The 27,029-nt window shown below is 34.7% G+C and overlaps 1 protein-coding gene and 1 non-coding gene across 2 annotated transcripts in view; one reads left to right on the forward strand and one right to left on the reverse strand.

Annotated features, from left to right (window-relative positions):
* Positions 1-1,584: 1,584 nt before the first annotated feature.
* LOC120627773 lies at positions 1,585-1,703 on the reverse strand. The gene has a single exon (XR_005658939.1). It is a non-coding gene; the product is annotated as a 5S ribosomal RNA (ribosomal RNA).
* Positions 1,704-8,321: 6,618 nt separating this feature from the next.
* The window catches only part of LOC120627695 (polypeptide N-acetylgalactosaminyltransferase 2), a 110,967-nt gene continuing 92,259 nt past the window's right edge, over positions 8,322-27,029 (forward strand). The window contains exon 1 of the mRNA XM_039895718.1: positions 8,322-8,548. Within this exon, the coding sequence (XP_039751652.1) occupies positions 8,456-8,548 (93 nt within the window). The 5' untranslated portion in view covers positions 8,322-8,455. The remainder of the gene's footprint in view (positions 8,549-27,029) is intronic.

Genomic DNA, 27,029 nt, shown 5'->3' on the forward strand with positions numbered 1-27,029 from the left:
ACTTCATTTTGTTTAGCAGTTGACAGTAATTAATGAAATAGGGAAAATGGGAAAATGTTTGTGAGCTAGCAACTTTCCGCGGCTGTGAATCAAGTCGAGCGCGTGGCGTTTTCACTGTCTCATTTGGACACAATCCGCTCACTGCTTGCTAAAATGGCTGAATTTGGGTTCTGAATATTCTCAATTCTGTGGGTTAAATATAACTGTCTTAGGCCCCAAAAGATTAGCCTGCTGCCATCTTAGACTGTATCATACTTACCTTACTAGCAGATTAGATTTCAGTCACGGGCTATAATAGGTGTTTAGGAATAATTAGTAGGTACGTATATTAGTATTAGGTTGATTCGTTGGAAAAGAGCAACTACTGAGGTTTTTTTTGCCGGCTCTTCTCGGTAGAATCTGCTTTCCTAACCGGTGGTGGAGTAACTACATACATACATACCTGACGTTTCATAAGTGCTTATAAAGTAGACCTCCTTGAAAGAAATAAATTTGAATTTTGAATTTTATTAGGAATTTCAGTAATTTTAATTTTTGAAGGTTGTGAAATAAATTACTGCGCCATCTAGCGTAATTCTGCTGAAACGCTACGTGACAAACGTTGAGTCGACTAACAAACATTGAACATCGTAGTTACATTAATTTCCGTTAGATGGAGTAACTTACAAAAATAAAACGAGCGATTGATTTTATATAATGTTAATAATTTTTAATATTACTGGAAAGAACATTTTATAAAGGTGAGATGTTTTCAACCTTACCGAATGTAACTTTTCATTGGTGTGGAGTAAAGGGGCATTGTGACCTCCTAGAAAGTCCAATTTCTATCTAGATTTTGTGCTCCGTTCATATCGTACCTACCGAACTTTATTCCGTAGGTAGGTAGGTACCTACCTTGTAAAATATAATTCGGAGAATCAAATAAAAAAAATAGTGCGCGGATTCCCTCCGCGCGGAAAATTATGAACTGAAACTTCGTAATTTGGAAATGAAAATAATTACAATTCACAACTGATCGCATATTCTAATTAACATTTTCGAGTGGAGAAATATCCAAATCTCTAAAGTAAGGTACGAAATGTTTGAGTTCTATTTCCTGCTCAATCAATGAGTAGTATATTGTCACGTTTGGCTTTTTAACGTTCTCGGTACTCACTCTGATGTTCCGTGGCTGATTTCCTTTTCTTCGCTGTCACTGATCCTGATTCCTGCGACGTTAATTGTAGAAGGATCAGCAGTCGTAGAAGGATCACTAGTTCTATTCAACGACTCTTTTTCCTGCTCCGCCCACGTGAGTGCTCTGTAATCACGATAGGTAATATTGTGAAATTTTCTTTCATGGACCTCTTGGGAAGTGCTTGTGGTTGCCTCGTCTCGCCCTGGAAAATGTATGTGAATGCGTCATTATGTAATTTCAAAAGAAAAAACCTAACAATCAATTTATACTCACAAGAGACGTACCTTAAATCCGTGGCATTGTCCGTGGGTTGGTTTTCTCTATTTTTTTACAGTGGTTATTCACTAAAGTTTAAAGTAAAAAATACTCGCCTTTTTTAGTTATACATATTTCAAAACAAAGCAAAAAGCCAACATCACGCGGTGTTCCCAGGCGGTCACCCATCCAAGTACTGACCGCGCCCGATGTTGCTTAACTTCGGTGATCGGACGAGAACCGGTGTATTCAACATGGTATGGACGTTGGCGACAGTTATTATGAATTACACAATCAGAATATGACAATCTGTCAGATAATATAAATATCCACTAATGGTAGCGATAAACGTTTAACGCAACCTTGTCAAAAACTCTTATACACCAAGACACTACATAAGTACATGCAAATTCGTACATTCAACTAAAATGCCATGACATGGGTCACCTAATTATCAAGGCGGCGTAATACCAACACTAAACGCAGTATTACTATAATGTTGTTTAAGATTATACTTTTCGTGATTTTCACGTTTCGACTTGTGCGTGACGTGTTGCGCTTCGACTGTGTAGGCTGTTATAAATATCTACATAATATACACCCATTCTATACATATTATGGTGTTCTCTACTTTTTCGTCTTCCTCTCTGTCTGCCCATATGCCTTGCAACATGCTGTTATCTGTAAAGAATTATGTCTTTGATCTCCGACAATATTCATCAGATCTTCATTAATCATCGTTCTTGTACACTGCACTGTCAAAAAATAAAGAATCATTAAAATTTGTGCAAATTTAACGGAGATATGAAGTAAAATCGATAAAAAATTTCATCCCATTTCCCGAAGGAAACTTATTGTTTATCGGGTTAAAAAGTATCCTATTATTTATTTATTAGTATATATATAGTTAGCTCACAAGCCAACTTTTGAGGCAGGGATAAACAGTGGCGTCATACCTGCATCAAAGTCAAAGTCCAAGTCAAAGTCAAATATTTCTTTATTCAAATATGCATTTTTTTATATGATCATATACAAATTTTTATGTTCTTAACGATTATGTTCTATTTAAGAAGCAACCTGGTTAGAGCAATTGTTCACACCCAAGCTTTTTTATCGTTTACGTAATCCTTTATACTATAATAGGACTTTTCTATAAGCTTTCGCTTAATACAAACCTTGAACTTCTTTAGAGTCATCCCCAATATAGCAACCAGTAATTTATAGTAAAATAGTATACAATTTCCTTTAAATGACTTGCTTATTTAATAGAAATAGTGCACTGCAAGTCTATTTTTGCTTCTAACGTTCAAATTATTGCAGTCACATTTTCCCTTAAATTTTGATATATTTTTGTGAAAGGCCCTAATAGGCCCTTTTAGGCCTTGACTTCTCTCATCATCATCACATCAACCCATTATCGGCCCACTAAAGAGCACGGCTCTCCTCCCACAGTGAGGGGTAGACTCCACACATCTTTGAGAACATTATGTAGAACTCTCGTCTCTCAGGCAGTCTCAGGGGGGTCACTCACCCCTAAGTGAAGCCGATCTATCACCGCTTCTCTACTCTACTTATCATAAACCTTACACATTACAAAATTGTTACTTTGTAAGTGGTAGAGAAGAGGAAAAGAAAAACAATCACTGTTCCATTGAGAGACAAAAAAAAAGTTTTAAATAGAGCTGTGGTAGAGTCACTAACTGACTTGATGTTAATAAACAAACAAAGCCTACTTGAAAAAAATAATGACCAAATCTATATTCAACTACAATTGATTGACCAAATCTATATTAACCCAGTATATCACTAACAATTCGCGTGATTGTCTACAAAAACTGGCAGAACATCAAAAATATTTTAAAAGCAAAAAAAAATTGGCAAACAAATAGCCAGCTTTTTGTCTTCTAATGATTATTTTTGTGTAACCAATATTCGTGGAAAATTTTTACTTATTCTTTTTCGTATAATCGAAATTGGTATTCCCGTTAAACTTTTTAAGTTTTATTTATTTAAACTCTTTAAATGTATACCACTACACAGTTAGGAAAATAAAGGACGAATAGAGAAAACCACCAACCAAAAACTGGAGTAGAATACAAAAGGCCTTATCGCTTAAAAGCGATCATAAGTTTTCTGATATTACGAAGTTTTTAAATTTGCCAAATAATCATTACATGATTTTGACCTTTATAGCATATATTGCTAGAGTTTAGTGTGTACCTTAAAATGTTAAATTTTAAATTAATATATATATAAAAATAACTTATTGCACATTACAAAAAGTACTTAAATCCATATACAAAGCTGATTACGCAGAAATGAAAAAAAGATAAACTGCCTTGTGTTTTGTGTTTTCCTGAAGAATTATCTCTGGTCTGTTCTTGTCGGAGGATACAGCCAAGCGATTTAGCGTTCCATTGCGTAGAAACCGAGGTTTGGGGGCTTAATATAATGGACAGGTTATCATTTTAGACTGCATCGTCGTTTACCACCACGTAACATTACAGTCAAGGGCTAGCTTGTCAAGGGCTAGCAGAATCCGGGCTATGCATTATAAGTATTGTTAGCCACGTTTTTGGTAATGTTCTAACCCTGACGATAAAATAACAACCGACAACGTGTCCCAACAATACACACACACGCAACATACACAGCGTCTTCGCCGGCGAAGACGAGGGCCCCGATTTCTGACGTCATCCGGACGTGGATCCTTACCACGGTCACGGGGGCGTTCGGACTAAACAATGATTAGTCCAAAAGTCCACCAACAGTCAGATTAACGTCGAACCGAGCCGAGGTCCGAGTCCTCGCAGGAGGCACCCTCGGGTCGACGTCTCCCATACTCCCCCCGATGTCGTCGAGCCCTGGGGCTCTTCTCATGGCGAGCTTTCGCGCTCGCCCCACTCGGGACGGGACGCCGTAGCAACCCCTTAGGTGGTTATCGGCAAGTGTCCTTCCGAAAAAGCAAAAGTAATGTTCTAACGCTTCTATCAAGGTCATTTTTCTTATTAAGAATTGGCCACGGTATTTTCATTGTTAACGCTACAAAATCACTCATAAGGTAGGTTGTTAGAGCGTTTTAGATCAAAACACATTCGTTAGTTTTGGATACGCTGGAATTATTAACATAGTTTGTTTACAAAAAGACAGGATGTTTAATAGCCAATGGGAATAGAATAAAGCTTTAAATATATGGAAGTAACTTAATAAATAACCAGGATAATGACATAAGCATCATCATCAACGTTATAAAACTATGACCGGCCTACTACAAGGCACGGATCTCCTGTCAGAATTAGGCCGATTTGGGCCGTAATCACCACGCTTGCCAAGAGCGGATTGGCAGGCCTTTGAGTACATTATCGAGAACTTGCATGCAGGTTTCATCGCGATGCTTTCCACCACCGTTAAAATGAAAGGTAATATAATTGTTTAAAACGCACATAACTCCAAAAAGTTAAAGTTGCGTACCGGGGATGGAACCCGGTCCCTCCGAAAGAAAAATTTGTATATAATAATATTATCTATATTAAACAAAACATTAGTAATTATAAACAAAAAGTCGATATAAACAATCGACTTACTAGAAACGGACATAAATTAGTGATACCGAAGGGATATATATAATAAAACACATTTAACCAATCGTGTTTGCTATACGATTGATGAAAGACAAGGCTGCTTGGAAGCAGGCCACTCCGCTCTCATCTCTCACAAAACAGAAAAATTCTAAATATTGTAAAACTATAAAATGATGTTGGAAAAGAGCAATCTGCTGAATTTCTTGCCGGCTCTTCTCAGTGGAATCTGCCTTCCGAACCGGTGGTAGAGTCACTACAAACAGACTGACTTGACGTTTCAAAAGTGCTTATAAACTAAGTAGTGAGTAAGTGCCTACTTGAAATGAATTTAGACCTTTTTTCACATTAGGCTATCACCGCTTAGCTTTAGCCTATATCTATATATATATATATATGTTAAAACTTCAACAGGTCTATTTCTGTACATTGAAAAAACTATAAAATAAAATTTTAAAAGGCACACTAATTAGATACTAAAGCAAAAATAATATGTTACTTAATTGCTACATGAAATAATTGTTTCTTACGAGTATGCCGCATAATAAAATCCCGTATAGCAAAGCCAGCAAAACTATGTATTTGTTGTAGCGTACAATATTATTTCTTTATACTATTCATAAATTACCTAACTATACAAAGATAAACGAATATTTTTCTATAATATGTCTATACGGTTGTTTTTATGTAATTAATCTTCAGTTTTACTTTTATCACAATTATTTACAAGTATTATGAAGATTATCTTCTTCATAATACTTGTAAATTAAGTGTAACTAGAACCTAATTTTGAAATCCTGCTTTACACGAGGATAATATTAATTAATGTTTTACTAAATTAATGTCTATTATACTTAATTAACATTTTCTATCTAACTTTCTTTTTAATAATTTGTTAAGAGATTAAATAAAAAAGTGCCTGATGTACCTTAATGAATATTATTAAATAAGTGTGTTTTATCGTGAATTAATATTTTGTAAATAAATTAATTATTTGATTATATAAAATTAATTTAGCTTTCTAGCATATTTTTGTTTTCATAATAGGATATTTTTTGTTATACACATGTAAAATTACGCATGTAATGCAAATCGGTGCATTTGTTATGTTATGCGGGATTTGACCGTGAATTGTAGCTGGGTTTAGTTCTATAACCTTCCGGCATAAGGTTGCGATATAAATCCAGTGTTGGCAATTCTTTGTATGCAAATCTCTAAATTGTACTAAATTGGCAATCTTAAAATGGCGTTATCCATTTCCACAAAGAACGTGGTGAAAAGGATAGCAATTCTTTAAACCTAATAGATTTGAAATGAGAGTGAGAAGGGAGAGGGAGTTTAGAGATTTGTGTACCTTGCCACTGAAGTCTGAAAGTACTGAATTAATTAATTTGAAATTTGGCATGATATCAGTTGTTACTTTGAGGTAAAGCAAAGGATACTTTTTATCTACGAGTATAGGGGCGCAAATCGCCACCTGTCGGCAATAATTGGCAACTATTGATATTTATGTTTTAGTTTATCGTTAAAGTGAATATTTTATTATAGAAATATCTGAAATATATCAGTTTTGAATTCAAATAGTTATTTGTAAACATAAGACCGTTACTTATTAGGGCCTGATATTTAATAGACACTGTTTTGACTGTTTGAATGTTTTCAAGATGTTTGATGTTCCATTTATTGTTAAACTACTTTATTTACTGTGAAAATGTTCAAATTAATATCCTATACAATTAATATCATTATTCTGTATCAAACTTTATTATTTACTTCATTTTATAAATGATTAATAATATTAAGTAATTTAAATTGATTAAAACATTTATTATAAATATTAAGGAGTATTTTAAGAATTATTTTGGAGTACCTAATTTAATTTGTTTGTTTCAAAAGAAGTTGTATTTGCTATATCCGTTTTAGCCATTGTAAGGAAACTATAAAAGCGTTTAATTTATGTAAAACGGCTCTGTTCTATACTAGCAATTGTGCGAAAATAAACTACGTGATATTTAGTACGTTATTTTATTATAATGGACACCGAGCGTGAAAACCCTGGCGTATCGCCGACAAGTACGATTGTAAAAATCTCTACGCTTGGTTTCTGATTTATTGAGGTAGGTTGTAAGGGTAGCAGTACGCTGCGTCCCGTTTACTCGGTCGAAGCCGCCGAACATAGCCGCCGCTAGTTAATATTAATATTCTCAATCAATCAATGAAATCTTTATTCAGTTTGGGCTATAGTTACAGCACTTATGAACGTAATATAGTGTTAATTTTATAAATAAAATAATAACACTTAAATAAAAATTTAAAAAAAAACGATCAATAAATAATAATTAAAATAAGTTTATATTACAGCCTTAAAATTAGATGTTTAATTAAATTTAGTGCTAAAGCATTAATATTTTTTATTGTTATATTATTATTATAAGAGGTTACTAGTTTAGATATAATAATAGTAAACCTAGGTACCGTATGGTATGTATGTACATACATACATAAAATCAGTTAATACTACTTCGTATATTTTTTTATTTTTCTGCGCATTAACATGGAGGTTTATTGCATTGGTCCGCCAAGGTGAACTAGTGGAGAATGCGTAGTAATCAGTTCAAATTGAAGTCCTTTCCTATTTACGTACAATAAAGTAGATTCAGCATGTTCGACTAAAGACCTGAATTCGATTTCCGGGTTGGGCAAACAAATATTTTTCTTACGTAGGTCGCGACTTTTCTGTTCAAATTTTTCAGTAGGTACAATTCCGGAGTTGGGAAAGTTACAGTGTCCACACCCGTGTCTGAGAGATATCATAATGATATGCTGATAATCAGAACTTCAGTAAAATTAATGTTAGAAAAAAAAGTTATTTGTTACATTAGTTTTTTAAATTTAGTATAATAAATTTAATAAATATATAAATAGGATTTGAGTCCACCAACTGGCATTGGGACAGCATGGTCGGTTGATAGCTTTAAATCCCTCTCTCCTATGAGACAGAAGCGATACGTTAAAAGGCCTACATATAAGATAAGAAAAAAAACTGTATATAAGTACTTAACTGTAAGTAACTTAACTGTATATAAGATAGGAAAAAAAAAAAGAAATGGAATATTTTATTTAAAACGTGACTTTTAAAAAGGCACAGCTTAAACAACAATTGACAAACTAAAAACACACTTTCACTATCAAAAAGCACTATCTCACTATCAGGGTAAGAAACAATGCCGTAACCCTCCAATGCGCGCCGTTCTATTTCAGTATACGCTCTGCGCGCATGACCGTCAACAGCTAACCAATTTATAATCCGTACTCCGTCAGTCCGCCCGCCGCAGCTACATGCGCGGCCGCGCGCTGACCGCGATACGTTACGCGCAAAAATTGACGTCAAAAAACACGCGTGTGTCTCGAGTGTCACTGCAAAATCGCAAGGGGAAGCCTAAAAATGCGCAGGAACGTGAAAATATTGTTTGTTTTGGGAACGGCGTGGATGTTTGTGTTATTTTACTACATGCAGCCGGAGGCCACGGTGAATAAGGTAGCTCTTTTTATATTGTTTATGAAATCAGCTGTTAAGGCTGCATTGCGCATGACAGGTTAGTCTGCAGCACTTTTTAAGTAACAATCTATTTTAACTTTACTTGAATAATAGATTTGAGAAAGGTGAGGGTTTAAACTGTCTGTTGAACGAAAAAGTTATACGTATAGTAATACCGGGATATTTGGAGTTTCGCTTAGCTTTTTTGTAAAGGTTTTTTAACTGTAGTAAGAATTTTAAAATTTATTATTGAATTATGCTATAGAGATAATTTTCATTAAATCCTTTAGAGCTAAACTACTTTAAATAATAAGGTTGAATAAGGTTAGTTTATATCATTAGAACGGTGTTTGCCTTGCCGGGGAATTTACCCGGAATACAAGATTAACTAAGGTTACATATGATATCCTAGTGGGGGCAGGGAAAATATCTGGTAGCTTAATAATACAGCCATGTTATAGGTACGAAGGTCAAAAATCATTATTTATTGGCAGAAATTATGTTTTTATGACGAGGACGGTCGAGGTAAAAAAATCGATCTCGCATCACATGGTTATACTTTGCCGGAAAAATTTGTTTATTCGCCCAGTTTAACAAAGGTAGTAAAAAATGTAACTTCAATATACCTATAATGAGACTGCTTAGTACATAAAATGCAGGTTAATTAAATTTAAAATCTAAATTAAGACAATATATTTTGGGTCAAACAGGAAAACAGTATTATTATGAGGACAGTGATACGGTTTTAATAACATTTACCTACATTACAAAATAATTTAAGAATACTAAATGAGGGAAAAACAGTTACGCAGAAAATATCTCATTTTGATTTTGTTATTCAAATTTTCTTACAATTTGTAGGTAGTTCCGTATTGTTTGCATAGAATAAAAACATACAGAACCCTCATTGATCCATTATTGCATAAAGTGCATTGAATGTATAACTAAGTTGTGGATACTTCATTGGTTTATGTGATATAAAAATACGGCATTACTTTTATGTGTAATAGTTCTGTTTGTTTCCCTTGCAAAGCTAATCGATATATATAAAAGAGAAAGTGTGTGGGTATGTTCCGTATAGGCCCCGAAACGGCTGGACCGATTTCAATTAAACTTTCAGGGAATCTCCGGATTGACCTGGCGAGTAATCCTGTAAAGTTTGGTGACGATCGGAGCACTCCTATTTTTGAACTGTCAAACTGTAAAATACAGCTTTTATTTACTATAATGATATTCTATTGTTGGGTATACATAGGTGTAGATAATGATCTTTACACGCTCGAGAAGAGAGTAGAAGAGAATGAATAGGGAGAAAAATAAATGATTTAATATATTATGAGACTGAAATTAAAAATTGAATGATGTAAGTTAATTGTTTAAATAAACTAAAGCAAAATCTAGCCCGGCAAAGCGGGCTGGGTACGCTAGTAAATAAATAAAAAATAAAAAATGTTGCTAGCTTAAAAATTCTCATTTTCCCCATTTTATATTAAACGTTAAGAACATTAGAGGTAAAACAATTAGTGTCAACTGCTAAATAAAAGGAGGTGACTGTAACCGCCTGTTCGTACACTGTTTCTGTAGGTTTTTAATTCTGTGGATATTTCATAGCTTTGAACACCAATTCGATATAATATATCGTGTCCACCCGTCGTTAGCCCTCTACCATGGACTAACGACAGGACATACACAGGACTCAGCAGCCACGGGCTACCTCGTAGAATATTAAAAAAAAAAGTATTATGAGGTTTGTCATCAATCAAAAGAAAGAATAATTTTGATTATTCTTTTCGGATTCATTTAGCAAAGAAAAAGCGATAATAATGACCATAAAAAAATTTTACTTTAATTCTCTACATTAATTTTCTTTTCCTTTTAATGTGGGAAATCTATTTTTTTATTTTTTTAGTTAAATCTGAGACTAGGTTTCATTCTCTATACGTGTAAATGAAAACCGAAATAATTCTTCAAGAGGCTTAAGAGGTACATTATTTACTGTCTCCGAGACTTATCTGTGAAACCGAAACGCTAATAGTTTTTGTGTATACCATTGCCATAGTTTATATTGAAAGAAATCAGATACAGCCCTAGCATCACATGCGTAAGTAAAATCATGTGACTCCTGTCACTTTATTATGTACGCGTCGCGTAGAGTAGGTACTATGCACGTGTCGGTCTTTTATCTTCGATAGGGTTGTCATAAGTAAACACTCGAAATGTTTTGAATTAGTTTGTATGAAAAAATAAATATGCTTCTTTTGATTTAATATTTGTACACAGTGATTCCTTATGAAATATACTTATGCACCGTTCAACAGTATTTTATAATTACGTTACACGTTGTATACCCACCGGCTTAGGCTTAGGCCTTAGAATATGTTTTAATAATTACCTACTTACGTCAGTAATTGAAAACTTTATCCCATATTTAATTATTATAAACGGTAACCCAAATGACCCCTCCATAAGATAGGACCGTTTCAACAACTGTTTACATTACCTTATTATTATCAACTTACGACTTATTATTAAAAAGAAATAGGTATGTATAGTGGAACCCAAAGCATACAAAATACCGGCGTAAATATCTGTGTCTTACGTCATTTAGGTACCTAAATACTGAATGCGCTGTAGAGGCAACATCTCCTATGAATGCTAAGATCCTAGTGACTCCTTAACGTGCTCTTTCGGGTACAGAGGAAAGGTGAACCCAATAAGAATTTCTTAATCTTGATCACCCATGCTGTGTCATCACCATCATCATATCAACCGATAGACGTCCACTGCTGGACATAGGTCTTTTTTGTAGGGAGTTCCAAATTCCACGGTTCTGTGCCACTTGGATGCAGCGGCTACCTGTGACTTGCTTAATGTCGTCTGTCCACCACGCTGAGGGTTGACCAACGCTGCGCTTACCAGCTCGGGGCTGCCATTGCAGCACCTTGGGACCCCAACGTCCATCCTTTCTACGAACTATGTGTCCGGCCCATTGCCATTTCAGCTTCGCGACTCGTTGAGCTATGTCTGACTTTTACTGTTTTAACGAAGTTTAAAGTTAAAGTCAAAGTCACATATTTCTTTATTGAAATAAGCACATATAAGGCACATTTTTTGCGTTCATTACATACAAAATGTGTACATAGTAGTGAGTAGTGATGGCGATAACTACATTCATAAACTTAAAACTAAAGCTACAAGGACCCCAAACGGACCCTGGTCTAAGAAAAAGCCCACAACATACTTAGCTGGGTAAATGGTCGGATAATTCACATGATGTTTTTTATCCTGAAAAACTTCATCATTTGACGGCTGAATGGCGCAGTGAGCAGCTACCGGTTTTCTGAGTCCAAGGCTGTGGGTTAGATTTCCACAACTGGAAAATGTTTGTGTGACGAACATGAATGATTTCAGAGTGTGGGAGTTTATCTGTATATTAAAAGTATTTATGTGTATTATTTATAAAAATATTAATCAGTCATCTTAGTACTCATAAAACAAGCTACGATTACTTTGTGGCCAGATGGCGATGTCGTATTATATTTATGTATTTATTTTGTTTTTCTCAGCAACAAAAGAAGGGAGTTACCCTGAATTTATAAGTGTGGATTTCAAAATAATCGACACTATCCTATCCTTGATTGAAAGGGAAAGATTTATTTCAGTTTAAGAAGTTATAAGCTTTTTAACCTTAATTAACCTTCGCTGCCTATTTTTTAACAGAATATTATCTTATGTTGCTTTTATTATCCATTTTATAGTTATAATAGAGTTAGACGGGCGTTATTTTGCGGAAGTTCATGTTACATCCTTGTTAAAGAAATAATAGTGATATCGCCAGGATATCATTATGTTGTTCAACGAGAAGAACATAAAGAAATCCTTTGTGTGGTAGCTTTTACAGCGTAATAGCATGTTTAGTTTTGCCTAAACAATGTGTATAATACATTCACTAAGAGATTACTTTACCTTCTACTGCAGAGTTTCTTGACTACAAATGATATCCTCAACCTAAAAATCGAATATGCTATCCACTGGAACGTTAAGGCAGTTAGTGGCACGCTATAAAATCAAGTGTGAAAATGAATCCAGTAGCTTGAGTGTTAGTTTTCAAGTTAAGTAACTTCATATAAAAGTAACTGGATCTGTCAATTTATTTAGAGAAATCGAGAATATTACCGGCCCACTATAGGGCACGGGTCTGCTCCCATAATGAGCAGGGTTAAGGCTGTAGTCCACCACGCTGGCCCAGTGCGGATTGTTGGACTCCACACACCTTTGAGAACATTACGTAGAACTCTCAGGCATGTTTCCTCACGTTGTTTTCCTTCACCGTTGAAGCCAGTGATATTTTAATTACTTTAACCGCACATAACTAAGAAAAGTTAGAGGTGGGAGCTGGGATTCGAACTCGGCCCCGCGAAAGTGAAGTCGAGCTCCTACCCACTGGGCTATCACCGCCATTTGGAGAAATAGACATCAAAAAATATTATTATGTCTAATTTAACTATATAATCTGTCATAGTTATGACGTATAATCGGTTACTTTTATAAGAGGGTTGGTAACTTGATAAATTTTAAGTACTAGGAACTCAGAAGGCGACAGGATTGTGCAGTTAAGGTTTTTACTAAAGTTTTTTGGTACATGTACATAATAATTAAGCTTCGTTAACATATTTTGTTTCAACAGCTTGCGTGTCCTAAAGATAAGGTGAAGAGATTAAAAAAGCCACAGTTTGTTTAAACGTTAAAAAGTTGCCGTCGCGATTAAGATTTCGAAACACGGAAATCTATACAAATAAACTACCTATCTGTCGTGGTTTTATATGTCAAAATATAATTGCCGCTTTTTAATAAATGCATATGAGTAAGGATATAAATAATGCCTAACCAAAAAAATATATTATTGTTTCGGTTTATATCCGAAACGGAACGAAATATTTTTATTAAAGTGTTTTTACTTAATTTTTGAGAAAATAATATTAGTATACGTTTTAAAAGAAAATTAAAAACAACACACTGAGACAACACTTCAGAGTGTCACCAAACTTTGATAAATAATTAAGTAAAACGTAGCTACTTCATATTTTCGTTGAGGTAACTCAACAAAAATTATATTCTATATAATTTTATCTACATATTTTTTTACTAACAAAATTTAAACGAATCGTGTTAAGCAAGCAACTTTTTAATCGAAGATATCGGCCCGAATATCACTTTTTTCGTTGTATCGTCATCAATTATTATTGACAAAATATGTTAGTAATTTTATAATAATCCAGCAGCACTCAGCGCATTTATAGAGAAGCCAATCTTCTAGTGACGGAAGTCAAGATCCTCTTTAGGTCACTGAGCCAGTGAAGTAAGTAATTAAGCGCAATTTAAATATTTTGTGCGTGTAACAAGCTCGCGTGTCCTACAGATAAGGCGAAGAGATTAAAATCGGCGTAATACATTAGCCATTCGCGTCACGTAATTAATAAATTTAAGTTCATTTACACGGATACAAAGTATCTGAATATGATTTTTTTTGTGGAACTGGTTTTTAAAGTGTCTTTGGAATCGGTGCGTGTTTGAAGCCACAGGTTAAGGTTTGTTGAATTTAATTGTTATTTTTATACAAGATTTATGTCGTTGACTTTTTTATCCAATGGCTGTAGTATGACAACATATGACGGGGTATGACTACCATACTCCCTTACGGGTTAGCCCGCTACCATCTTAGGCTGCATCATGACTTACCACCAGGCGAGATTAGGGCTAACCTGTAGAGGAATAAAAAAAAATTAGGCACACTAACCGCAAATAAGACATAAAAGCGTCAATGTACCTACTATGCGCAGTGATAAAAATCTTTACAAAAATATTATCGTTCGCCTTATTCTGCGTTTGTAGAAAAAATGGCGTCTGATTGCGGTTATGATGGTAAATTGATGTATATAATGCTTGTCATTTGTGTCAGTTGGCAGTATTAAACTAGCTATGGAGCGATACGGTAGTTTCATTCTCACTAACCGACATACCATCTGGCGACGAGGATGGCAGTGTGGGACGAAATCACTCGAACTAACCTGGTGTCTTTGTTTCATTTACTATCACATTCCGTCACTTCCAGTATGTTTATATCGTTGCCAGTCTTGTTTCAACAGTATGCGCGAGGCGCCACAACAAAACAAATACCCTGATCCAACGGAGCCCGCGCACGTAGCTTTCATTTTTATTCTCATAAAGTTTGGCTTGCAGTCGCATATCGTATTTGGCAGGTTGGTTTTCAATTAGGGCTACCTCCTTCTTATTTAACGGCATAATGATAAGAACTACTGATGCAAGTTCTAATTCTAATTCAAAATTTATTTATTTCATGTAGGCCTACTTTATAAGCACTTTTAAAACGTCAAGTATGTCTGTTTGTAGTGACTCTACCACCGGTTCGGTAGGAGCAGATTCTACCGAGAAGACCCGACAAGAAACTCAGTAGTTGCTCTTTTCCAACATCAACATTTACAATCATTTTTCTATCTTGCGGGATATGAGAGCGAAGCTGGCGGCTTCCAATCTACCAAGTCATTAAGAAATTCATCAAATGTATAGTAATCTCGCTGTATTAGATGTGTTTTTACACATTTTTTAAATGTATGCGACGGTAGGTACAGAATTACGTTAGGAATCATGTTGTAAAAGCGTATACTCAACCCCACAAAGGAGTTCTGCACCTTTCGCAGACGATATGCAGATATCAATAATTTATGTCTGTTTCTGGTAAGTCGATTGTTTATATCAGCTTTGCTTAGAAACCCATTGTCTATAAACAGAACAACACTTCGCAGGGTATGCGAGGAATACATCCTGCAAAATGTCGCCCTATAAGTCCATCCCATGTAACGGCAATTAGGGAATGTATAAATTATACTTTTTTCTGTTCCCCCCCCCCCCCCCATCGACAAAATCTTGCCGCCAATCGTTTTAAAGTTCCAGTAAGACCCCATATATACACGATTAGGGTTTGATATAACTGTCAATGTCTGTTGTATATTCCAACGAGATAATTTACTGTCAGTCTGATTTGAAATTCTTAGACAGATTAATATTTAATGTTGAACTGACTGAAACCGTTACCCTGTACAATGTTTAGTAGATTTTGACCAAGAACGTCCAGTTTTCCGCTCACCGCTAGACTCTATGAGAGAACCTTGTAAAAAATATATATTTATACACCTATAACAACAGTAGATTGAGTGTCGTTGAGTGACAGCTACAATTTTGGTATCACAATGCTTTTAATAGGCTTTAAGATTGGTGGAAAACATTATACAATTAGCTAAAATACAATAAAATCCCCTTATACCAATCACTGCTAATAATATATTTATCGTTTTTAATACTCTCGAGTAATAGTAATTTACAAGTTTGATAAAAATAAAAATAAATAAACAATAAATTGAAAAAAATTAACCATAATAATTAAGGTGACAACCCTAATTTATAAATGTAACATGTTCACGCAACGAATACGTTCACTTTTCGTATCATCTTCGCTTTTTTGTTGAGTTCCGCTGCACGATTAATTTTTTTGAGTAAATATCTCCTTGAGCGATCTGAACACTAATTTATTACTATTTCAGATAGTAATTGTAAGTTATTACTGTTTAAATCCGTTTCTATGTATGTCACCGTCTTCGTTCTGAGCCTATTTGCATTCCACTGCTGGACTCTCTTCTCTCAGAGAAGTAGAGCTATCCACCATGCTATTACATTGACGGGAGTTAAAAAGAAAATGGACGCCTTAATGTCCTCACAAAGGCACCGGGATAGACAATGCCATTTACCGAACTATGTATGTAAATAAACACTTTATGGTAAACCAGAGAAAAGAAAAACATGTTGCTCACAATATAAAGATATAAGCTAATAATAGAGGTCAGTGAAATTTGATCACTGAAAGATAAAAAAAAGCGCACAAGTTTGAACATGATAGAAATAGAGAATTAAACAAGCGCTGAAAACCAGTCGAACAACTCTATGAATTTCACGGTTACTTTCTCGATTCCCACTTCGGCATTCGTAGGTTGTTTGAATAAAAATTTACAAACACATTTGACTCATTTATGTTGCCTCATTTCTCAATTCTCAGTCAAATTTCTCAATCAAACGTAATTCAGTCAGGCAAAAAAAAATTGAGCAAATGAAATATTTAGCTCGTTAATTTATAGATATTAGAATAAGCTACATATACATTTTACCAAAAATATTCGATTATGTTAAATATTCAAAACATTATTATGACATAAACTTTCGAGGATACATCTTTATTCACCAGACGCTTTTATCTTTTACCTTTCCTTCTGTATTTTAATATAATTTGTTTATTATATTTTAATATATTTTTAGCAAATTTTATGCCGTGAATTGAATCTGATTTGAGACTAGCAAAATGGTTCTTGAAGTCTTTCTTAAGGCGGTTAGGAAACGTTGATACACTGGAACTGGTCGCAAATGCCTGTCCCAAGGACCTGCTCCCATTTTGCCTTATTTGAAAATCTTTGGATTCCCTATAACAAAAGACTGCATTAATAATGTGGCTAAATTGCGTGCACCGGTGCGAGAATAATAATTTTAGGTTTTAAGATAATTCTTTTTTTTTTTTTACATCTGCATTAGCTTTATTTATTATTATTGTTATTATTGTGCTATAAAACAAATCTATTCTATGGGACTATTGCCTGAAAATAAAGAATTATTATTATTATTAGAGTTGTTATTAATAACAACTCTAAATATTAGTCGATAGCGCTGGGAAAGCAACGCTGACGCAAGTCAGTAAATGGATAAATCTGTCTTTGGAAACATAATTTGGTATGTACCAGTCTCAGCTCTTATCACTAACAAAGTAGAGTACTCGTTAAAGAAATAATCTAAATCGCATCCTTAGTAGATTCGTATGCTAATGGGTAACCAAGAACATTTTTAACATGTTTTGTTGAGACCTAGCACTGAAGTCTATGAAAATATTTTGCACATAAAAGAGGACTTTATGTGTTCAGTATCGATAAGTCTTAAATGAGAGGTTTGCTTATGTCCGTAGAGAAATTCTTTCCTCTATCTCCAATAATAATTGTCAGATCTTCACAAAATTTAGATAAACCTAAACTGATAACATATAAACGTATCCAGGACAAAAAGAGTCATATAAGTTGGTTAACATTTGACGGAGTTATGGTGTAAAATCGTCAAACACTTTCATCCCCTCTCCCAGAGGAACGAAACTGAATATCGGGATAAAAAGTATCCTATGTCCTACCTCCTAGTAAAAATTTAAATCATGTGACTAAGACACCGGGAGGTATCTTTGCATCGTTCGAGTCCATGTATGACTGAATTGTATAGAAAATGCACCCGTATTTATATCAAAATACCCACCAACTCAATGTCATGAAAATAAGTTTTATTATTTACCCAATTTATAAAATTACCTTAACACATGCAAAGTTTCATTTCAATTCCTTCATAAAACACAGTTTTGTCTTCAGTATCAATTAAAGAGTGTGCTCCAAAAATTTAAAAAAAAAAAATAATGTACAGAATTTTAACCGTTACAGTTTTATAATAAGTATAGATAGATTATATAAGTGATAAGGATCTAGGTTTTGTAAATGGCATAACTTGATCCGCTAAATTCCCTCATGAGTTCCTAACGTTGACTGATAAGGAGTGCACACAAACTTTATCTCACAGACTACGGTGGAAGCATGCCCCACAAACCATGCGGGTGTATGATGAGATAACGCTCAGACTAAGAAAGTAGCACTGATTTTGATGAACGGAATGCATTCTCTATGCCTACACCAAACCAGCCTATATAACACATTAGCATTGGTATGTTTTGCAATGACTATTGCGGACCTAATTATGATAACAGGTGAATAATCACTAAGTTACCAAAATGCAGTTAAACGATAATTTTTATTAGCAATAAACAAAAAAATATGCTGCGAAAAATACACAATACAAATAATAATTAATTTAATTGATGAAACAAAAGTAATTAGTGCAAGAAATTAAATGAAACTGATAAAAAAACAATCAAAGAAAACAAAAATCTCATCGATAACATAAAGTGTATATAAACACCGCACTCTTCTTCGTGTCTCCTTCATCTCAATATTTGTGATGTGCCTGCAGTCTATTCCCTTCTTTTCTACTAATCCTAAGGTTGCCTGACAGACATCGCTATTAAGCGATAAGACCGCCTACTCTACCGCGTATTCTACTTCTTTCATAAACAAGTATAAAATAGAATTGAATTTATTTATATAAAATAACACGAGGAGTTTTATTCTCTTTCTCCGAAAAAAGAGTACCAGTGGAGAATCCCTTATACAGCAGAAAATCACTCGTAACCACCATTATCCTTAAGCTCATCCCCCGATTATATACCAAAGGATAAAATCTACTTGTCCAACTTCTAAAGCATAGCTACAGGGATAAGAAGTTTAAACCGGTTCTTATTACACTTATAATTTGATATCATTGCCATAAGAGCGCCAATACTCGGAGAGTTAATAAAACTGTGGGAGACAATACAATTGTGTCCCTTCCCCGGGGAGAGAAAGGCCTCCTGCGGCCTGCCCATGGTAGCAGTGCTTCTAGAGCATTTATCTTCTCTTATGGATGGATTAGAGTGTTAACCGAATGCTGCTGCAACTCGTTGATAATAACAGTCCCGCCGTTCGTTACGTGCTCTTCAAGGCACTGGGGTGGATAGGAGAACTTCGTAACTCACCCAACATATTAAACGACCCCTCTGACGCAACGGTGAGCGCTTTGAATTTAAGTAGGGGGGTCTCTGGTTCGATTCCCGGCCGTGGCTAGTTACCACCCTACCGGCAAAGACGTGCCGCTAAGCGATTTAATGTCGCGTAGAAACCGATTAGAGGGTATGACTGCAATACTCCCGAACAGGTTAGCAAGCTACCATCTTAGACTGCATCATCACTTACTATTAGGTGAGATTGCAGTTAAGGGCTAACCTGTAGTGGATTAAAAAAAAAGATTATTCAACTGGGTATTAGTACGAGTAGAACGTGAAACGTTTTTTATCGACACACTAGCTGTCGTCCGCGTGTATTACGTTTTCTTTCAAATCCCGTGGGAACCGTTTTGTTTGTAAAAGTAGCCTATTTTACTCGACGTCTTTTCAGCTAATTCTTTGCCGAAAATTAGGTTGATTGGTTGCATAGTTAGGTCGTGACGGAAGGACAAAGAAACTTACTAACAAACATACTGTAGCATTTATAATATGATTATGATTGCATATCGTCTGCGAAAGGTGCAGAAGTCATTTGTGGGATTGAGTATACGCTTTTATAATATGATTCCTAAGGTAATTTTGGACCTACCAATCCATAAGTTTAAAGAATGTGTTAAAACACATTTATTACAGCGAGGTTATTATACAATTGATGAGTTTCTTAATGACAAGGTTGCTTGGAAGCATCCGGCTCCGCTTTCATCTCTCACAAGATAGAAAAATGAATAGAAAAATGAATGTTAAAATATAAAATGTAAATTTTTGATGTTGGAAAAGAGCAACTGCTGAGTTTCTTGCCGGCTTCTTCTCGGTAGAATCTGCCTTCCGAACCGGTGGTAGAGTCACTACACACGGACAGACTTGACGTTTCAAAAGTGCTTGTATTAGGCCTACTTGAAATAAATGAATTTTGAATTTTGAATTTTGAATTTTGAGTATATACTAAGTGAAACAAACAAAGTTATTTTTTTACTAGAGGTAGGTATAATGAATACTCATATTTACCACTTCATTCGCATGTTTATCCTCAAATCTGAGACTAGGACCTATGCAAATATACCTTAAGGTAACAATTAAACTAAAAGCCGGTTTTCCTTTTTAAAACCAGTTGTTTGCAATCATTTTCCTCTTTGACCGTGTTAATTTACTATTCATGTCAGAGAGAGACAACCTGATTGGAAAAAGTTGAAACGGATTAACGTAAAAGAAAGAGAGCAATATGGGTTGCGAGCTTCGTTTTAAATCAAAGGCCGTGGATCGATAGTGACCGCGTGGCAAGGGATGTTTATTAAGGGTAAGAGTCACAGGGCTAAAAGTAAATTTTGTTACAATGCATTCAAACAGTAGTGATAAACGACTAAGACACCGAGAAGTATCTTTATATCGTTCGTATTTATATCAAAATACCCACCAACTCAATGTCATGAACATTGGTTATTAATCAAATATAATTTTAATTGTTTCTTGAAAACTATCTATAAGCAATTAATAATTATTAGGGTAAATCCTTATCGAAATAATAAAATATCTGACAAATATGAATTTATAGTTATCGAAAGTTTAGTTATTTACCCACTTTATAAAATTACTGTAACAGTAGTTATTTGTGTTTGCTCAGCGAATAGGCTAAATTATTAGGTACCTATTCGTAATGTTTTAGTTGAAATGTTTTAGTAATCGTAATATCGTAATAAAAATCGTAATGTTTTATTTATGACAAGATTGCTTGGAAGCATCCGGCTCCGCTTTCATCTCTCACAAGATAAAAAAATGAATTTTGAAATGTAAAATGTAAATTGTTAATGTTGGAAAAGAGCAACTGCTGAGTTTCTTGCCGGCTTCTTCTCGGTAGAATCTGCCTTCCGAACCGGTGGTAGAGTCACTACACACAGACAGACTTGACGTTTCAAAAGTGCTTATATTAGGCCTACTTGAAATAAATGAATTTTTAAATTTTGAATTTTTTAAAGCAAACCCAATAATTACCCACTACTATGTAAACTCTTGTACCCTGGTACCTTGTATATAATCATGACCATCATTATTAGACTATAAAATAAACACAACCGAATTGACCCAGTAATGGTTACCCATTAAAAGGAATTCGGACCCAGTAATGGGTAACGGTGTGTTAGGAGTACTCTCATGTAACAGTGGCGTGCACTTCATACATGCACAAAAGCACTGCTTACCCAAATTATTTTGACGGCCGACTGGCGCAGTGGGCAGCGACCCTGCTTTCTGAGTCCAAGGCCGTGGGTTCGATTACCACAACTGGAAAATGTTTGTGTGATGAACATAAGTGTTTTTCAGTGTCTGGGTGTTTATATGTATTTTCTAAGTATTTATGTATATATAATTCATAAAAATATTCATCACTCATCTTAGAACCCATCACACAAGCTACACTTACTTTGGGGCTAGATGGCGATGTGTGTATTGTCGTAGTATATATAAAAAAAAAAAAAATTATATTACTTATACTGGAGGGGAATTTTTCATTTTTATGCCATGTATCTGCTTTATGCATACTTGGCCGGAGACCCTGTGCACGCCGCTGCATAGGATTGTCTTGAGCTAAAAAAAAGTTAAAAATAAAACTACTTAAAAATTTAATGTAAGTACATAATCAGAATAACATTACGCAGTTACACAATTTTTATGGATTTTTAAAAGCAAACGAAATTTTTATTGTACCTACGTATGGTTTATAAAATAAATTATGCAAATCACTTTGTTATGTAAATATGAAACAAACAGTAAAATTACAAAACTGTATAATTAAATATATTTTATAACGCATGTTTATAAAACCATAAGAATGTATCGATGCCAATAATTTCATTATTATTCCAGGTCAATCAACTTGAGTAAGGTAAAAGTACCCAGTAAAGAAATCTATAGTTAATATTCAATATTATTAGTAATTTTCTTTAAGGAAGTTTGTTTTCTTGCAATTACCTACCAGGCGGTTGTAAATTAACTGGTCGTTGAAACAAGGTGTAGCAATCTGCAGAAAAGCTGATATCAATTTATCAGCGTTAACAACTCGCTTAGCTAGTAGTCTAGAACAACTTTAGCCATTTGCAATCTACTTTAAAAAACAGACTTCTTTAACAAACTTCGTTATAGTTCAGCAAATTTAAAGAGAGCTTTTATTAGAGAGGTCAAGAAGTTGCCTGTCTTTCGGTATTCTACATATATGGACGGCCGATTGGCGCAGTTTGCAGCGACCCTGCTTTCTGAGTCCAAGGCCGTGGGTTCGATTCCCACAACTGGAAAATGTTTGTGTGATAAGCATGGATATTTTTAAGTGTCTGGGTGTTTATATGTATATTATAAGTATTTATGTTTATTATTCTAAAAAAATTTCATCAGTCATTTCAGTACCCATAACACAAGCTACGCTTACTTTGGGGCTAGATGGCGATGTGTGCGTTGTCGCAGTATATAAATTATTTATTTATTTATTTTTATTTATATATTTCGGAGAGTGTACTCAGGAACTATTGAATTTTGTCCCATCTTCAGCTTTCTACGTTCGAACTGCAAGAAATCGTAAGGATATGTACCGTTACGTAGTGAATGTCCCATGGACTCCTCACACTTTTTCGTCTGGTGGGAGATCGACGATGACGTGCCGCTAGGCGAGTTAGCGTTCCGGTACGAGGTCGCGTAGACATTGATTATGAGTATGGGTTTAATATCTTTATTTTATTCATTATTACGTACCATAAATTGTGATTGTGAACATAAGATACATGAAGTGTACAGGAAAGCTTATCTCTATAAGAGATCTCTTCCAGCTACCCCAGGATGTGAGTAAGATGATTTAATTGTGGTATAAGTCAAATAAAGGTACAATAACTACTAAGGATATTCAATATATGGAAATAATAACAACATTCTACATACTAATACAATAAAATTTGAAGATACTATATATACAAAATACATAAAAATAATAAAATAAATATTTATATAATAAAAATATAAATATATATCTTTAATAAGTAAACAGTGATAAATATACTGACAACGATAGATAATGCTCCTTTACATTGTGTTTATAAGAGTGCACCGATCGGCAGTGTCTAATATGTTCTGGTAGTGAGTTCCAAATATAATTTTTACGGCCAACTGGCGCAGTGGGCAGCGATACTGCTTTCTGAGTCAAAGGCTGTGGGTTCGATTCCCACAACTCAAAAATGTTGGTGTGATGAACATGAATATTTTTCAGTGTCTGGGTGTGTAACTGTATATTACAAGTATTTATTTATCTATTATTCATAAAAATATTCATCATTCACCTTAGTACCCATAACACAAGCTATGCTTACATTGGGGCTAGACGGCGATGTGTGTATTGTGTAACTACTATAGATGTACAGGTTAGCCCTATACTATCTTAGACACCATCTCTTACCACCAGGTGAGTTTGCAATCAAGGGCCAACTTGAAGTGGTATAAAAAAAATTAAAAAGACGATTTGTTGTTGGTGAATCAACCACCACAGACTGTTTAAATATAATAAATAGCAAAATTAGATAAACGAAAGCAGAAATAATAAATTCTAATCAAAACAGTTTCACAAACTTAATCTAAACCTGTTAACCAACAGATTTCTAGTGCTAACTATATTGAAATCATATTGCAATTAAAGCGGGAAGTAATTTAACTGCGCTCGCTACAAATATCGCAACTGCAGAAATAGTGTTATTAGGCATGTTCGCGAAGAAGTACTAACTCGCGCAAGTCCAATACTTATAGCATTATTTGGTAATCAAACCATCCTTGTTTTTTGTTGAGACTGTGTATTTAAAACTTAGTATAGGTTATACTTTTTAATAAACATAATGTGTGAAGAAGCGGTGATAGCGCATTGGGTAGAAGCTCGACTTGCCTTTCGGGGGGCTAGGTTTAAATCCTAGCACGCACCTCTAAATTTTCTAATTGATGTGTTTTTTTAAGTAATTAAAACATCACATACTTCTACGGTGAAGCAAAACAACGTGAGGAAACCTGCATGTCTAAGAGATCTACATAATGTTCTTAAAAGTGTGTGGAGTCCACCAATCTGCAGTGGGCCAGCGTGGTGGACTACGGCCTTAACCCCTTCTTATTGTGGGAGGAGCCCCGTGCTCTGTAGTGGGCCGGTAACGGGTCGATGTGATGATGATGATGAATGTGTGAGTGTAATAAGTAGGTAAGTATAAATGTGACGTTATAGCAACGTCACGATACACGGTATACAACGATACAAGGCAACTTGTACATATTATCTTCTTTACATAGTATGAAACAGTTGCTTCTATTATTATAAACATTATTTTGACGACCTCCCTGGCGCAACGGTGAGCGGTGTGAATTTAGGAGGTCCCGGGTTCGAATCAGTTTGAGAATTTATTACTTCTGAATTTTCTCCGGTCTGGTCTGGTGGGAGACTACAGACAAATACGTGCCACTAGCGATATGACTACGGGGTATGACTACCACACTCCCTTACTGGTTAGCCCGGTACCATCTTAGACTGCATCAGCACTTACCATCAGGTGAGATTGCAGTCAAGGGCTAACTTGTAGTGGTATAAAAAATAACACATGATCTGTTACTGGATATCGTAAGGCCGCCTAAACTTAACGAGATATAATAAATTTATGTGCCACAATTGTATTCTTAATCATTGCAAACTGCTCCACGCTAGTAAGAGGATAAATCTTATTTTAAATGCAAATTAAATTATTAAAGATAAGATGTATAATGTAGGTTATCTTCTAGAAACTCATTATGAATTTATAATTACGATTGAAACAAATTTTATGCAAACAACAATATATTTACATAGTGACACCTTGGAAGAGCTGTACATTGCCTTGACATTTCATAAATATAACAGGAGTGTCTGAAATAAAGCAACAATATCGTGGTGATTCAAATCTTATTGAAAACCAAATTTTATATATCTTATCTTATCTTATACCAACCTTTTGTCCGGTATTCTTTCTTGATATTTCTCTTGCAAACGTTTGAGTTCTGTGATTTTAAGGTTAAAATCACAGAATCAATCTTAATTTGTACCCCATAGCAAGGGTTTTATGGCGTCCAAAAATAAAATTCAGATAATACTAGACTTTGAACAACAAGAATCTATAAATTTGTTTATTTATTTGTTTTATTTTATATACTACGACAGTCACATCGCCATTTTGCCCCAATGTAAGCGTAACTTGTGTTATGGGTACTAAGATGACTGATGAATATTTTCATGACTAACATACATAAATACTTATAATATACAAATGAACACCCAACACTGAAAAACATTCATGTTCATCACACAAATATTTTCCAGTTGTGGGAATCGAACCCACATCCTTGACATAAGAAAGCAGGGTCGCTCCGTCCCACTGCACCAATCGGCTGTCGTAAATAAATGAATGAATGAATGCATACACTTTTATTGTACACCGCAAAAAAAACACAAAAATACAAATACAATAGAGTTAAGGTAGAGATGGGTACCTACAATTTGCCTAGTTAAATGGTAAGTTACCAAAAGCCGAAATATATTTCGAAAAATCTGCCTTCCAAACCATTAGATATACTCGTAGATAGACTTGAAGTTTTATAATATTTGTTATGAAAAAGTGCATTACTTTATCATTCCTTAGCGAAGCAACCAATCAACTTTATTTTTATGAATTAATGAATGTACTTTTATTGCACACCACACAAAGTACATACAAAAAAGAAAAGTATAACAAAACAACGTATACAATTTGGCGGCATTATCGCTTTGTAGCGATTTCTTCCAGGCAACCAATGGCCAAGAAAATAGGTAGGTGGTGCATATATACATCCACTCATAAAATAAATAACTTGTAACTAAATACAAATGAATAAATAAGTAACTACCTATATAAATATAATATATAAAAATGATATTTACTTAAAAATATTATAAATTAAATATAAAAGAGAAGAAGGGAGCAGTGAAACAAACGGTTTCCACAGAATATGTAAAAACCTAAATAAATGCGGGCCAAAAATGCGGCAACAGCTAATAATGTCAAAGTTAAAAGTCAGAAATATCTTTTTTCCATCAGTCCCATTGATGGCACTTTTGTTTTATACATTACATAAACAATGTGTACAGTACATGCGAGTAAGATGATAACTATAACTATATTCATAAACTTAAAACTAAAGCTACGAGGGTTCCAAACGCGTCCTGGTCTAAGAAGAATCCCACCACATTTTGAATTTGAATTAAATGTTTTAAGTTATGGTCAATTAATAAAATAATTAAGATTATTACATAATGTTATATTCAGACACGGCGGGAACCGCGCGATCATAGAATCGCACGGAAATCGCGCGGGTCTTATTTATATGAGTTATAAGTAATCGTTCAGACATAACCGCGCGGTTGATCAAGCCGCGCGGTTACCGCAACCCAACCGCCAGAAAATAGAATCGCGCTGCTCCCGCGCATTTCTATTACTATGGAGTCTTTACTTCGCGTTCAGTTGCGTTGCGGATATCGCGCGGTTAGCACCTCACAGCTCGTGAGTTCGCCACGGATCGTTTCGAACCTGAACTATTTATTGATGAAGTGGAGAAGACACCTACAATATGGGATCTTCAGTGTGAAGATTAGTCAAATAAAATTATCAA

This window comes from Pararge aegeria, chromosome 11, assembly GCF_905163445.1.
Source record: "Pararge aegeria chromosome 11, ilParAegt1.1, whole genome shotgun sequence".
Classification (NCBI taxonomy): Eukaryota; Metazoa; Arthropoda; class Insecta; order Lepidoptera; family Nymphalidae; genus Pararge; species Pararge aegeria.